Below are 16,968 nucleotides of genomic sequence, written 5' to 3'. Positions count from 1 at the left end.
CGGTTCCACCTTGACTTCCATTCACATATTTAAAAAGTTACTTTGAAAAGATTACACAGCACAGCATACAAGTACGTCCTTCACCCTTTTTAAATGTTTGTGGCTCACGTGCACGATATTTGTATACACAGCATAATAAAGTGCACATGCCTCTCACCCCCAGTGCTTATTTACTTTATGCACACTTTCTACTACCACCTGATTATCTGTGCAAAGTTTTCCTCTCGGCTGCACACTAACACAGTATGAATGCACCATGCACCCTTCTTTCTCTCTCTGTTTCTCTGAGTATTAATATTAAGCCAGGTTGCTGTCTTAACTGGGTCACCTCAGTTTTCCCAATGAGCAGTTTAACATGTTATGTAATGGCTTATAAATATAGCCAGTCAGTGTTGGATATGTGAGCAGCAGGCTGCACAGAAGAAACTGTGTCAGCTCTCTTTTAAAGCCTGTAATATTAAAATACAGATTTACTGTAGCTATATGAGTCACATAAAGTCGATGCTGGACTCAGCACATGCTTACACACATCTCTTCTGTCACTGCATGCACAGACATCAAATCTCTGCTCGTGACTTGCATCATGCAATAATCTTGTCACAATATTTATAACCAGCTGTAACTTTACAATTCCCCTCGTGCAGCTGCTAATCATGTTTGCCATTCATGGTTGATTGTCACACGCTGACAGGCCTTGTACTGAGAACTCTGCCAGTCTGATTGAAGAAAATGTTTTCATCTCAGTAAATCAAAGTGTAAACAACGCCAGAGGATTCATGACACGGTCTAATGATGTGTTGTGCGAGGGAGAGTGATAAGCGCATTCAGTTGTAAAGATTAAAGAGGGCATATTTATCTCTTTAATGGGAGTCCACAAGTTCTGCCAGTCAGCTTATGGACATTCTTCCAAAATATAAGCACATAGACTACAGTGACGTCTGTGCAGGACCTTTTAAGATGTTGGATTAATGCAGTCTTTTTAATGACATGTCTGAAAACTTCAAAGTGATTTAATATCACTGAAAATTTAATTTTTACTTAGGGATGGCAAGTTTTTTTTTTTATTACTGATTCTTTTTGTTTTTGTTTTTCAGCAGAAACAAGGTCCACTGTTTAAAACACCCTCATACCTGAGGTTTAGCGGTAGTGTTCAAATGATCAGGTCAGCCACAGACATTAAGCATGCAAACATACGTCTTATTTGAACCTATTTGTAAGTTTTGCTTTGGGACTGTCCCCAAATATTATGCAAGAGAAAACTGTTGGATTTTATGGTTTTGGTCCATAATGCTGTAGGATCTCTACCTTTAAAAATATAACTTTGTTGCGATTTGGAGCAATGAAAGTTGGCATATGATTTAAATTTAATCTTAAAAATCTAAGGGCTGCATTTCAGTACTCAAAAAGTTGTTGAGCTTTAGAAATATTTGGCTCCTCATAGTTAAAATCTACACCTTTCCTTGTTTCATAAACACAAAATGCCATAGATCGTACGTAAAATACAACACATGCTGCTAAGGCACAGATACTTAAGCCCCGCCTCTATTTTTTCCCCTCGCTACCTGTCAGTCGAGCCTGAGTCCCGCCTCCTCGCTGCCTGGCTGTCAATTCAAGTTCGGCCCCGCCCCTTCATCGCCTGTCTGAACGTCGCGGAAAAAAAGCAGCATCGGCTGCCGTTGGGGGAAGAGAGTAAATAGAGAGAGAAGCCTCAAGATGGCTGACTCGCAGGGCAGTATTCACCTCTCTGGAGCTGCCTCCCTTGCTACTACTCCTACTGTAGCCTCCGTTCAAAGCGCGCTCGGCAAGCCGACCGAGGCGAAAGGAACCCTTGGTAACGACTCCCAGTCTTCCCGTGATTTCAACCAGCCGCCGCCGCCCAAGAAGGTCCGAGTCGAAGAGAGGAGCGTTAAACCCAAGAAACTCAACAGGGACGGAGGAGTGGGAGGCAACGGTAGCGGTAAAGAGAAACTCCAGCAGCACACGAAGCTGCAGAGTTATGGCAGCAGCTCGGGCTTGTGGAGCTGTAGTCCGGTTAAGACGGCCACCAGCAGCAGCAACAACAACCGGTCTCCGGTGGGTGCTACTGGTGGGTCCCAGACACCGATAACCCATCACAAAGTCTTTAAACAGAGCGATTTCTTCCTCCATAAGGCACCTTCTTCCTCCAAATCCAAGAAACTAAGTAAGGATAAACAGCGAGAGAAAGAGAGGGGAAAAGGGAAAGGAGGCGGAGAGGAGAAAAAGAAACATAAACTGTTGTTGACCTCCGGATCTGGGACTACTGTTAATAACGACGTCGGTAAATTTAATAACATTTCTACGGCGAAGAAAGAAAATGGAGATGTCACGTTGCCACCAAAAGGTAAGCCATTATGTTTTCATCTATTTTGTGAGTTAGTTAGTGGCATTAATAAACTTTGTGTTTATTATAAGCAGGCTAGAGTTCTGCCCTTTTATAGTGACTTGGCTAGCCGCTCGGGATACGAACATGTGCCCCGGAGTGTACAGTTTCTCTGCTTTCTCATCTGCCTGTAAACGGTCCCGTTTTTCGGAATGGCTGCTGTTGAAAAGGGCGCCCCTTAACGTCGTGCAAGATGCCCGAAAAAAATCCTCGAGCGTTGCATTAATTGATATTTGGTCGCTCGGGAACGTGTTCGCGTCGAGTTTGGAGCGTGTGAAAGCGCAGCAGTTTTAATCGATGGAGTCTCTGCGGAGTATGGCTGCCAGCTTTCCGTCGCTTGTTCACCCGCTTGTGAACCCTCGAGCTCTACTGGAGCCGCGTTCCAGAGCAGTATAGTCGCGCGACCTGGCCGTTATCGCAACCAGCCGCGCTCGTCCTGCGGTAATTTTTTTTTAAACATATTAACGTCGCATTGACTAAACATATCCACCCTTGTTTGTCTACGTTAACCACTGACCCAGTACAGTTAAAAGATAAACAAATTAATAAATAACGGCATCTTAAAAACGTTTATAAAAACGAGCTGTCATTTGTCACACCAGTGTTATAGTTGAGACTCGTTAATCAATGACATCCCTGCGCGTGCAAGTATTTATTTTCCTTGGGAACTGTGTATGTCCTGGCGTTACATGTGTGCTGTCATAATAATATAAAAACCGCCCGCCATTATAGGGTAAGTGTTGTTTTGGTAGAGCACCACGCCCCCCTCTGTAACCCCAGGCTGTAAGGGGAAACAGACACAGAGCTCCGTGGCTTGTTGATACTGCATCATCTACAGTTGTACATGCAGAAATTCAACCTTCACACCCCCAAAGCATTCATTTCTACACAGACATCTTTATTGCTACAATGTTGTAATTACACTTGGACTTTAATGAGAATATTTTGTTTTGAGCGTGGCCACTGCACTTGTTAAATGCCATTTAGATGGTTGGGTGGGAGAGGGAGATAAATAGTCTTATTTTCTCGATTGCGTCCTTTAATATGGTGCATGGTGTTGTGAAAGTATTTTCCCCTTTCCTGATTTCTCATTTCTTTTTTGCACATTTGTTTCGGTTCATCACACACATTTGCTATTACACAAAGTTAACCTGAGTAAATACAAAAACAGATTTTTAAATGATGGTTTAATGTATTAAAGGAGAATAGCTTTCTAAATCTACCCGGCCCCGTGTGAAAAAGTAACTGCCTCTCCTTGTTAAATCATAATTAAAAGCAGGCTCGATCACTTCCAGAGCTTTGAAAACAAGAAATCACTTAAATGATGGTGATGGTCTGGAGCTGCTTTGTTGCTTCAGGACCTGGGTGACATCCCATAATTGATCGGTGATAAGCTCATTCAGTTGTAAAGAAAATCAGTTTAAGAATCTTTGGAATGACCTTAAACAGGTCGTTCATGGTAAAAATAAAAAAAACAAAACAAAAAACCCCTCCATTGTGGCTGAATTAAAAAAAGAAAAATTCTGCAAAGAGTGAGCCAAAATTTCCCCACAGCGATGTAAAACACTCATTGCTGGTTATTGTAAATACTTGATCGCAGTTCTTGCTGCGGCAGGTGACATAACCCGTTATTAAGTTCACAAGGCATTATTTTCTTCCACAGGTAGGTTTGGAGAGTTGTTAGCTTTTTGGGCATTTTTTTGTGTTTGATTGTTTCTTTTTAATTTATTTTTTTTATTGTTGTTGGTTTCCTCTAATCAGTGAAATTATTATAAAACTTAATTTTGTATTTTCTCAGGTTATCATTGTCTAACATTTAAAATTTGTTTAATGATCTCAAACATAAGTTTGACAAATATGCAAAAAACACCAAGAAGTCAGTAAGGATGCAAATACTTATTATCAGCGTCCTTTTGTCACACCAAAGCATCATGCCAAAACCCATGCATATGCACATTTGTGCTTGCCAATGTGTGGACATGTATTCACTTGTTAAATGTTTAGACACTAGAAAGGGTGGGCACATGTGATTGCATGATGTCACCCTTTTCCAGTTGGGTAGTTTAAGAGATCATGACATACTCTGAACAGTCACCGCAAACAATTAGGGTACCAGAAGGAAACGTGTTGTTGGCCTGTAGCCCTAAACACTTTGAGACACGCAGTCTTGTAAACAGGCTGCGCTGAGTGCAACTTTAATATGTTCATGTAAATATGTGGCTGGTGGCAGCGTTTTATTTAAAACACATAGATGTGGCTTTAACGATTACCCACAAAACATCACATGATTTGCTTTGCAGATAATGTGTCATTTTCACCCCAAACTCTGTAATGAATATTTTCCATTAGGCAGTTATAACACTTAAAGTCACTTAGTGCAGCTTATGATTTTCATTTCTGGACCTGACTGGCTAAATATAGATGCAGCCTTTAGTAGTGATAACTAAAACCGCTCCTGCAACAGTTTCACTGAGGTGCTCTTCAGTAAAGCACTGAACCTCTAATTGCTTTAGTGAGTTGCTCAATGGCCAGCAGTAGGAGACTGTAATTATATTAAGTCGAAGATGAGGAAGTGTGTGAATGTGAATGTGGAGCTCAAAATGTACATTAATTCTAAACAAAATGAGAAAATTGACAAGATTGCTGTTCTGCGGAAGGACATGTATTTGAGGCAAATTTATGCTCTGACCTTCCTGCAAGGAAAGAATCTTTCCTACAGGGATCCAAAGAGTATCACATCATCATGGTAATATTATTAGTGGCAAAAGCAAGTGCCAGGGAGCTGTGACTGCCAGTTACATTTGATGCTGAAATAGGATACATGAGTCAGACAAAGTGCAGTGAGCAGTAGACCAAGAAAAGGGAATTTTTAAGCTGTAGGTATAATTGGGAAGTTGAGCTAGTTGCAAATCAAGTTTGACCTTGTGTAAAGTATTTATGCAGCCTTCTGAGCTGTTGTTATATTTACACACAGTTTGATATTGCAAATGCAGTTTGTCGAATACATTTAGCCATAATCAGAGGTTCTCAGACCAAGTTCCAGTGAAAGCATTCCAGTATACAAAGAAAATGTTGCACAAAAATGACGTCAATACCAATTTTTATTTTTAAAAACCTCCAAACAGCAGACGTAGCTCTCCTCTTCAGATGTGCTTCCAGTCTCCTCTCTTCATTCTCAGTCTCTCTGCTCAGTTCCAAGACCTACTATAGAGGGTTACTTTCATTAATTGTTGTGTCACATAATTAATACCACAAGCAACGAGGATAAGAAGTTGAAAGGCTTCATCTTTCCAGCACTTTATGCCAGGAGGTATTTGCAGCCAAACAAACTGTACATTAAGAAGCCTTTGAGAAGCTATAGTAGGTATATTAGCTGGTACTTGTATGTTATTTAATCATCGAGTACATTGCCCGCCACTAACTGAATTGAAATTCTTGTTCTGCACTGCTATATCACAGGATGACATGAACTGTTGATAAATGAAGTTTACTGTAGTGCTGCACAAAATGTTACCACCGGCCATGATTTGTCAGCGAGCCTCTCTCAAGTAGCAGTAGCTGATGTTTTACCTTGGTTTTATTGGGCTTATAACCAGACAGGCTTTGCTTGCTGCTTATCTCAGATCATGTAGTTGCTGTTTACTCGGTTTTTTTTTTTGTTTTTTTTACCAGCTAGAGTCTCCAAACTTGCCTTTGTTAATACTAACCATTGTTAACGGAAAAAGCAAAAGTGCTGTTCTCTTTCTATTGATTGAATAATTGAAGCTTCATTTAGTGGGAGCTTTAGACCATCAATGCTTACAGTCAACAAATTTGAGAGCAGATTCTGTAGATATTAATTCGTCATTACCTTTTGCAATTTTATAGTGATATTAAAAGCATAATTCCGGTCTGTTTCCATTTTTAATATGCAGAAGCAAGAATATTATCAAGTCCTTAAGTGTAGCTGTTTGTGCAAAAGCCTAATATTATGCCCATTCAGACACTTGTGCTGCATAATGCAGAGATTAAAATTCATGTAACCAGTTCTGTTTTTGGCAAGTGTTACGGTTGTTTTGTGTTGTAGCTTTGACTTCTCTGCATTTCTATCTACTGTTAAAAGCCCATAATTAGTTTATTGTGTGGATGTAAATTTACCATGCTTAAAGAACCACCAAATATGTCTGGAGCTGCACATCTGAATTACACTGAGGAGAAAATGAAGCTTAACTACCATCATTGCCCAATTAAGTTTCTCTTGGCTATTTTTTTTTTAATTTGTATTTTTTCCTCTGAAAAAAATGGCAAGATCCTTAGCACAGCGTGTGCATTGCCAATACAATGACAAACACTGTATGAGTCCTATTGCTAAATCGTTTTGGTTGGTGAAGCATGGATTTGCCACACCAGCAGGGGTGGACTGACCATCTGGAGTAGCAGGATTTTCCTGAGAGACAAGTGTACCTGCAGCCCTGCAGTGATTTTTTTTTCTTTAATGTTTTTTGATCATGCTTAGATTTAACAGCTAGTTTCACACATATCATGTATTTTTTCTATTAAAATCGCCTTCATTTTAACATGTACTGCAACCGTATTTACAGTTGCAGTACATGTATATACTGATGGGAAACTGATAAAATGCTGAGCTCCCTGTTACAGTGTTTTGCATTTTGATTTTTTTTTCTCCTTAAAATATGAACACATGCTTGGCCTTGGGCAAGTTTTTTTTCTTCTTCCCATTATGCTCAGCATCTCACAGAGAGCATGTTTACTGCTGAAAATGTGAGCTTGCAAGTATCCAGCACATTTTCACATGAAAATTCTGCTCAAACTGTGTTGTTCACAGTGGAGAGCTCAGTGTGTCTAATCTTTGAAGGCCTCAGATTCTTCCAGAAAAAACAAGATTTGCATGGTCTTGTTAATTACCACCCCCATCCCCCCCAACAAAGAAAAAAGCACAATGAACAGATGAAGAAGAAGCCCATCCCTCTAAGTTACCGGCTGGTAGATATGTAGACATTCCAGGCTTTAGATAGTGACACCAATGGTAGCGTATCCTTGGGCAATGGCCACTCGTTGCCTAGGTAAGCCTCTAATGTATTTACTACCATGTCATATGTCAATCAGCAGTATCCTGCAGTCTCACTGGTAGTTTCTGTTGAGAAAAGTTTTATATCTAGAATGATCTTCTTTTTTTCTTTTTCTTTTTTCCCCTCCCATATGTTGTTGAAGTCATTGACTTCTTGGGGTTGCCAGGTTGCTGCCGATAGTTTCTTGTGTGGACGCAGCCTCACTGTTACACTGATATCCAATCCCAGAATCACCAGTTAACCTAACAAGCATGTCTTTGGACTCTGAAAGGAAGCTGGGGTATCCTTAGGGAGCCCACACAGGCACAGGGAGACGAGCCGACAAATGAGCAAAAAACATGCATGCGTGGAAAGTCTGCAGCTGGGTGGAACCTTCTTGCTGTGAAGTGACATTACTTACCACTGGACCACTGTGACACCTTTCCCAAGTAAATAGAACCTCAAATGAAACTTTGGCCTGTATTCGAAAATGATTTTGCCACAAGAGAAACCTTGGCTAGAGGATAAGCCTGGTATCATAATGGCAGTATAAAGCAGACCTTTAACATAATAAGCCACCTATCACTAATGGTGATATGACTGTTTAAAATTTACCCAAAATGCACTTTTTATCATGTGAATTAGCAGCTAGCGGGTAAATATGGGCATTAAGCTGGTGCACTTTTGATGTTGAAACTATAAATTATGCTTTGTTATTGCTACTTAATTTTTAATGGCAGACAATTGGAGGGATCTGGGGTTCCCTTTGAAATGTAACAACTTTAAAATGTCAGAATGCACATTTTTTATATTTTCTGATAATTTTTATTTTGGCGTAATTTTTCTTGATAAGAAGAAATGAGATATAGATGAGTGGTTGCGTCGTTGAAGTTTACTAACTGCCGGCCTCTGGCTCTCTGTCTTTCAAAGTTTTATCTCTCCTGTGATCATCCAAACCGTGAAAACTACCTGCTGTGTTTCCCTTCCTAACTGGCTGCTGCTAGAAAATCAGAAAACGGAATGAAGAGGGGGAAGAAAACATGCTTCAGTCACATGGATACCGTTCATTTCAAATTCATTCAGATCTCTAGTTTTGTGCTGTTTTGCCCTGGAAATATGAACTTAGCTTTAGAACTTGTGACCATCGAAGCCTTGACATCTTTTCTTGGATCGTGTCATCAGTTAAAACCCTGGTTTCACCCTGTTATTTTCTTTATTTCACGGGAAAGCCCCTTCTCTCGAGGTGAGAGAAATCAACATGCTTCACTGTATATTTTCAGTTCACATCAGCCACCTGGACTAATTTACTGCCATTTCCTCTAAAGTTAAGGCTTATGAATGTTACTGCTCTGGCATGGCCTTACATGTTTTTATAAATCTGGCAACAGATCTGAGTGAGCGCTCCTTTGTAGGCTGTTTCCTATGGAGCTAAATTGTCGTTTTGAGACGTGCTGTTTTTTTCCACTAGGCAGCTTACACTGTCTAGTAATTTAGCAGCATTTCTTTTGCATAGGGAACGTTGACATCCTTGGCATTCCACTATTCACCACAAGCTATGAGGAGCACGATCACCTGCGTCTTAAGTAGTAAAAGCAAAACAGTCTGCTGAAGTGTATTTAAGTACTATGATGGAAAAATGTATCAATGTACATCTAATTCTCCTAATGCTCCTATAAGCCTTTTTACTTTGAAAGCTTTTTTTCTCCTTTTATCCCACAAACAGGGAGTGCAACCACACTGTGTTCACTTTCCCACTCCCTACATCCACAGAAGAGTGAACAGTCTGAAAACACGGCTTCCTTTCAAAGATGGATCCGACTGAGTTCAAAGGGGGGAAAAAAGTTCTCTGGGAAGGAAAAGAAGGAATGGACAAAATAACACTATGGAAAACACAAAGGATTTTTTTTTCATGAGGAAATTAAAAAATATAAAGCAAATCAAGGAATACAAAAATGTATAAAACGAGGGTTATTTGAAGATGGGTAAGGGTTTTTAGCTCAGCTGGAGGGGAGACGTGCAGATTTAAAGAATAAATGTCTGTTTGCCGGGGTGCCTCACACTTAAACACACCTTTCCGAAAGCTTTCCAACAATCCAGCTGAAAAGGTGTGTGCATGTGATACTGACATTTTAAAACTGATGCTCTCATCCGCAGCGATTTGCACTGAGTGTTGCATTAGAGCGCACTCCAATTCCTCAATGTGCTACACTTGCTCAACACTTGGATGGAGACGTGCAGGAAAAGGAAAAGAAAATAAGCTGAAAAGCAAAGAGAGGATTTTAGGACTTTTAAAATTAAATGGGAACATATTAATGATAGTAGAGGGTTACGTTTTTTGGGGATGAGGTGTGTCTTGATGAAACTGTGCTGTTTTGAGTGAAGTTGCAGAGCGGCTGCTGCATTCTCAAAGGGAAGGTCATTGCAGGGCTTAGATAAAAGTATGGGTTTGGCGATGGGATGATTTTTTTTTTTCCTTTCGCAGTAGGGAAAAAACATTTGTAGAGGAAAGATCAACAAAATTAAAAGTCAAGAGTGATAGCAGAGGTGAAGGGCTTGGCAAGAGAACAGGTGAGCTGTTAGAGAAGCAAATCGGAGCGAGCAAAGTGCACTCAAACATCTGTGTACATGCTTGCGTGGGGGTACATCTGAGATCTTATGCTAATGTGCTTTCACCATCGAGACATGAAACGTTGCTCACTGCTTCCACAGATCACTCCACCAAGGACAAGGCGAAGGAGAGGGAGCGAGAGGAGAGGGAGAAGAAGAAGGTCAAAGAGCGAGAGAAAGAAAAGGAGAAGAAGAAGCACAAAGTGATGAATGAGATCAAGAGGGAGAATGGAGAAGTCAAGCAGCCGATTAAAGGTTGGTGGAAACTTGCACACATGCATACTAAGTGACTTTTATAGAGATGAATTAAATGATTCTTTCTATTATTAGAGAAAGTTGCACATTAAAATGGATCAGCGTTTAATTTGCTGCTGCTGGCAGAAAATATAACTACTAAAATAAAAGTAAACTACAACTACAAACGTAAGTGTGTTGTGTGCAATAAATGAAACAAAAACCATGCAAATAAAACACATCACACATGTTGCAGTAGCATAGCATTGAGTCATAAATACTGTTTTTTTCCATATACAAATGGAGCTCAGCTCTGCTGCTAAGGTAACCAAACATGACCCACTTCCACAGTGCGCTGTACAGTAAATCATCATTATGTTTCCAATGTACAAGCTGCATACACAACTGCTCAGCATCCCAGTGGGTGTTAGGGTAAAAACAGAAAAAGAATTCTACCAGTGTGCTAGAAAAGGTCCAGTTTAGCACTTTAGCTGTCATGGCTGAACTCTTCAAGTGTGACCAGAGTTACAACCTTTTATTTTCACTGAGAACTTGATCCCTGGTGTTAGGTTGACCTTTGCACTTTGCTGCTCCTCACATGTAGAGTTGGTGCCTATGGTTTATTTAGCCCTTATGGTTTATTGAATTAAGGCAGCAGTGGTTGTAATAGGAGAAGCTGAGAGTCTTCACAGTCTGTCATCCCCTCCTGTTCCCATTTCTTGCTCCCTTTGTCTCTGCTAGTTCGTCGTCTTTTATAATCTTTGTAGCTTTATTGGTGTTTATTTCTGCCTGCTCTTGTTCTCAGGTTGGTTTAAATAAGTATTTCTGATGGGATTCTTTAATGTTTGACCATTAGAGTACATGTTTTACAGTAGCTCTGTTTATGTGCAGTCTTATTTTTGTGTTTTTAAAAGTCCAAACAGAATAAAAATGCTCCAAATATTGTTCCATATAAAGGTCCTGACTGTAATTTCAGTTTGAAAATCCTCTTTTTTTTAATGTCATTGATCAGGGCTTTTCCTGGGTTAAATGAGCCTTTGAGGGGAAGGCTGTGTGTAAACACAAGTCCTCATGTAGTTTTGCATACATTTTCCTGTTAACTACCCATTTGATAAACAAAAATGTATATCAAGTTTGATTAAACTTTATTAAATATTGAAAAAAATGTTGGTTCTTTGGTGGAAGGCCAAAATCACTTTGTTGTTGTTTTTTTTTAAATATGCAATTACCTGACTGTGTTCATGCTACTTTTAATGCTTTTCCACGTTCCCAAAGCCAGCAGCTTACATGCTGTATTGACCTTATTTTATATTGAATTAAAAAAAAAAATACAAACACCAAAGAAATAAGAGCAGCACATTAATGGTAGCTTCTGTGTTGAGCAGCAGATGGTCTGAAGATGATCATCTTCAGGGAGATGGTCATAAAGGATTAGATGGTGATCACGAAGGCGAGTGTATGACCTATTCGTTACTATACGCATGTCACACAGTTGTTTGATTAGATGCATCAGCACAGCTAAATACCAGATTATATTAAATCCCATCTCCTGTAAACATATTTTGATGTGTATATATAGCGCTTTGAGTGTCTAGAAAAGCGCTATATAAATGTAATCTATTATCATTATTATATATAGCCAATATAAATTTCAGTTTGGGATAGGCAGCCAATGAAAAGAAAGATGGCTTAAAGGGGGAAGAAAGGGAGCCAAAATGGTTAGTTTCTGACAGTAGATGAACTGATTGGTCTCACACAGGCCTGGTATAAGATCAAAGCAAAAATTATAAGCAGCTCAAGCAAAACTTGAGTGTGATTGGCCCTCTTCAAAATCCGTTTTCTTGTCCCAGAAATAGAAAACTTAAAGTGGTTGTCTTTTTATATTATAGTTAATTAAAACAATTGACAAAACCCCCAACTCATTTTAATATGATTAATAGTTGCAACCCTAAATATGTTTAGCTTTGTTACTCTCTCATGTAATTGCCTTTCTGTGCTTGTTTCTGTTGTCAGGCATGGTTTTAACTTCCTGTTTATTAGAGTGTGACTGATGGGTGATTATCTAGATCAAACTTTTAAATATTCTTGTCACAGATCTTCTTAGAATGATGAGAAAAATATATTTTTGCCCTTAAACACATTTCTTTTGTTGTTCAGTTTTGTATACGTTAAGATGGCGGTTTTCTTTGAACACTTGTCTGCATCCATTATTGATGCAACCCTGCTGGTGATGAAGTCAGGCTCACCTGTGTGCGTGTGCGTGCACACCTTATCAATGCGGTGCAGCGGCGACTTTCATTGTTAACCTTTTGACAGTAGTGAATTATTTGCAGAGCGCTGTGATCATAATCTCCACCTAACTGTGCGCGAGTAATCTGAGTTCAGCCGTTTATCAACAGGGATGTTTTGCTTTTTAAGATCCACCCCATCCCACTCTTTTTTTTTTTTTTTTTAATAAAGAGTGACACAGGCTCATACGCACAAACCACTTATTGACACGTGTGAATGCCAATTTTACTTCAATTGATTTGATTTGCTGGAGAGCTCTGGGGGAGTTTGTTATGGTATGTCACGACCCCGCTGTGACATTTCAAGGAGTCAGCTGTGCTTTGGGCAGATAGTGTGACCAGTGGCTGCAGATGGAAATTACAGACGGATAAATTGGTGCACTATTTCAATCTTCCCATTTTCTGTCAAAAGGCCACACTTCCTAGTAATGCTGGTTCATTCCCTCATTATGAGGGTAGAGTTAAGAAAAGACTGGACTGAGAGCAAGAGGCATGTGTTAATCCTGCAGCCGTCGTGTGAGAGAGTCCGCTATTTAATCACTTGTTTAAGGGACGCACTGAAACCTGCGATTAGATTTTTGAGGCGGGGCAGGGGGGGCTCTCCCCACCAGAGAGAAGGTTTTCTGTAATAGTGAGTGTGGCATTTAATCAGAGGGTATTACAGTGACAGAGAGACCGGGAGTGAAAGTTAGAAATTTAATCAGTGAGAGAGTGTTAAGTTTACAATTGAAAAGGACGACCAGGAGAGAGAGGGGCAGCCAGTGGAAACGTGTATAGGAAATCAATAAGCAGCAAATGACCATTCTGACAGTAAGTCTGCTTTACTGCCAGTGAGGCTGTTTGATAGTGGGTCTGTGTGTGTGTTTATTTGAGTGGGAATTTATCTGACCATAAACTGATCATGACCATCCAGCCAAATGGTCCAACTATGCATTTGTTTGTGTATAAACAAAAGGGAAGTTGCAGTTTTTGCCCAGGAAAAGTCATCAGCAGAGTGAACATGTATATGCAATATTAAGTTACAATTTTAATTTTTTTAGAGCAGCTGCCAATGGCTGAGCAAGTAGACCTATTATAACGGATAATTAAAACTGGTTGTTAGCAGATCAAATTAAGTCTAATGATTTAGTTCATTGGTTATTTTAGGAAAATGTATTTTACCCTAGATATAATGTGATTTTCTACAGTAATGAATGCAACAAGCCTGACTGATACAAGATTTTTTTTTTATGTTTGGCACGTAATAATAAGCCTGTCACATTTACTTCACAATCACCTGATCATAATAATTTCAGCTGACTAATTGTACCTCTTTAAACACAGCTGGATGAAATGACATCACTATTTTCATGTTGTTTTTCACCAGTTTTGCCCTCTTCTATTAATGGCACTTCAAGGTGATCAAGTTAAACTATTGCGCCGGCTGCACTGCAATAAGCAGCTGTTGAGAATTAACAGCATGGATTTAGCTGTTAAGCCAAAACATCACCAGTGGGAGCATGTTGGTTTTAAGCCAAATAGAAAGAAGGAGCACAATAACTTGTTCTTTGTAAAATTTGCAGAAATAGGCGGCTGACTTGGTAACATAGACTGTTGTGTAGAGTAGATGTTTATGGCATAAATTCACCTGCTTCCAACTTTCTGGGTTGAAGGTCGAACAACACTTGTAGTTTGAAGAACAACTTTATTACTTTACCAATGTGTTTGACCTGTAGCCTTCATCAGGGTACACATAAAATGAACAAAAGACAGTTAGGCCATCAACTGTTTGTACCATCAAGTAAACATTATACAGTTGAAACAGTTTTTTATTGGTTTCTGATAGAAGTGTAGATCCTTGTTCCCCTTTACAGATCACAAATAGAAATGCTGTGAACTATATTCCTTTAACAAGGTATTTGTTGCTCTTCCTGTTAAAAGGGAGTTTTTTCCTTCCCATTATTGCCAAGTGTTTACTCCAATGTGATTGTTGGGCTTTTTTCTTTGGAAAATTTGTAGGCTCTTTCCTTGCTATACAGAGGACCTTGAGGCAACTGTTGTAAAATAAAACAGTATTGAATTGAGTTTTATAATCCAGAGAAGATTTAAAACCAGACAAAACATGTTTTCAAGTGGCAACATGTTGCAGCAACTCCATTTGTCTATTATGATTTTCATTTTTTTAAGGCCTTATTTTATTTATTTATTTATTTAAATCAAGTATATATTATAATTTTTCAGAAAAATAGGTTATATTCATTAATAGACACTTTCAGCGTTGGTACGATAAACAATGAAGCACACTGAATGTGCTTCAAAGCAGGCTATATTCCAGATAAAAGACTGAAAGGTACAAAATCACCACCTAATGACCAATCAGTTGTCTGGAAAATATTAGGCTATTTCCTGGATGATCTCTGGGACCTTTTGACCGTGGACGTTTTTGTGTCTCACTAAAGAGCATTAATATAGTTTTGCTTTTTTTCTTACTATTGGCTGTAAGCAATTTTAAAATGGTTTCATATTACTGTAACCTTGTATACAGTGTTATGACATGATCATAACTGTCACATTCTCCGGCGTATTAAAGATAGACCCAGTGAAACTGGTAAACTTACATAGCTGGCATAGCACTTTAAGTCTTGTTGACTAAAGCTTTTAGAGTGCACACATTCAGACAGAGCTTTGTAGTACTACACTTACTGTACAGTGCTTTTTCTATCAATCACACTGCTGTTTAGGTAATAGCAGCTTTGCTGCCTTCAGCAATCACTTCACACTTGTTTTAATGTTATAGGTAAAATATTCCGCTGTGCTGCCGGTTGGCCTCTCCATGTTTGTGATTGGTCACACGCTGCCAACACCGCCTCGTTCATGTGTAGCTAGATTGGGAAACCCTGGGTTCAGTTATCCAGTTGATAACCGCCTTTGTGTGACTGCTTAGCCTGACATCGGGGTAAGTGAAGCCAGATCACAGAAAGAGATCCTGGGTATGTTGAACTTGCTTCATCTGTGATTTGATGGAGGTTGAAGGAATAAACGTCTGTTTGGGTGTACAGGGAATTGGGGGAGGGTGACTATGGGTTAAAGCGCTTTTGGATTAGTAGCTCAGCTATTGTACTGCAAATACCCCCACCCCCACTGTGCTTTCTTCTGTCTCCCTCCTTTCTTGTGTGGCATTGAACTTGTGTGGGGTACACACTAGACTAAAGCTGTGTATTTGTGCATGTGCGTTAGTGAGGTGAGGGCAGCAGCACCACTGTCATCATGACTGAAGTGCACGTATATATTTACTGTAAATGCATACGTGTCCATGTGTTTACACAATAACTGTGGAATCAGAAACTAGAAAGCAACATGTATCCAAATTGTCATGCTTTGACACACACACACACACACACACACACACACACACACACACACACACACACACACACACACACACACACACACACACACATAGACAAACAGATACAGTAGCACTTTGCATAAATTTGCATGTTCCATGTTGTCCTGCCTGAGGCGTTGAAGAGATGGACTGCCATGTACGGTATTATGTCTTTGCAAATATGCCACTGGAGAGTGTGCTTCCTGGCTTAGTCATATCTGCTTTTCTCAAGGGATTTAGTTTCAATGTTCTTCACTTTATTTTATGCATACACCTCAGGAGATATGCCAACTGGGGGAAAACTTGCAGTGAGTCATCTGCTTAAAACAGTTAGTACTCATTATTCTCAGTTGTTTTGTTTGTAGGGCATTAAATGTGTACCTGAATGTGTTTATTATTAGACACTTTAAAATCAATAATAACAAAAATCTGAGTAAAGCTTTTAATTTTACTGTCTTTCTTTTTTTAACCTGTTTTCAGAAGCTCACTCCTTCTAGCCTCCATTTTTCCACCCCTTCACTTTATTTTACTTGCATTTTCAGAGCTGCAGTTATTGCAAGAAGACTGATTTCACTTATTTAGTGACATAAGAGACACACGGCACTCAAAGCTTGGATAGGAAAACTATAGGAGGACTCTGCAATGGCGCAGATGGCAATAGAAGTATAACTTCAGGAGAAAGGGGTTTTGGGGCAAAGTCAGCCAAGTTTTGATGTGGGTTTTATCACGTTTGACTGATAACTCGCGCATTTATTTCTCAGTGACCACTGAAATTAAAGTTAATTCAGATGATGCATCAATAAACGTGCCTCCTGGCATTTTAAGATTGCTGCTAACTTGCAAGACTTGCTTCTAGAAGGACTTTGGAGAAATCTATTCTCACAGCAGGGAGCTGAGAGAGTTTGTTGATCCACTGTGCATCAAATAACACATGATGGATTCTAACAAATCTGTCATGAAAGCCTCTTCAGAGCTGGGTTTCTTCTTATTTTGTGGTATTGCACAAAAATCCTTCAATAGTGC

The 16,968-nt window shown here is 39.5% G+C and overlaps 1 protein-coding gene across 1 annotated transcript in view; it reads left to right on the top strand.

The window, feature by feature from the left end:
* The first annotated feature begins 1,558 nt into the window (after positions 1–1,558).
* Positions 1,559–16,968, top strand: part of LOC146650011 (uncharacterized) — a 41,494-nt gene continuing 26,084 nt past the window's right edge. The window contains exons 1-2 of the mRNA XM_085386042.1: positions 1,559–2,362; positions 10,159–10,311. Of these exons, the coding sequence (XP_085242168.1) occupies positions 1,714–2,362; positions 10,159–10,311 (802 nt within the window). The 5' untranslated portion in view covers positions 1,559–1,713. The remainder of the gene's footprint in view (positions 2,363–10,158; positions 10,312–16,968) is intronic.

This window comes from Rhamphochromis longiceps, linkage group LG17 (assembly GCF_057381845.1).
Source record: "Rhamphochromis longiceps isolate RC_006_pf linkage group LG17, R_longiceps_female_GT1.1, whole genome shotgun sequence".
Taxonomy (NCBI): Eukaryota; Metazoa; Chordata; class Actinopteri; order Cichliformes; family Cichlidae; genus Rhamphochromis; species Rhamphochromis longiceps.
This window is presented reverse-complemented; position numbering and strand designations above follow the sequence as displayed.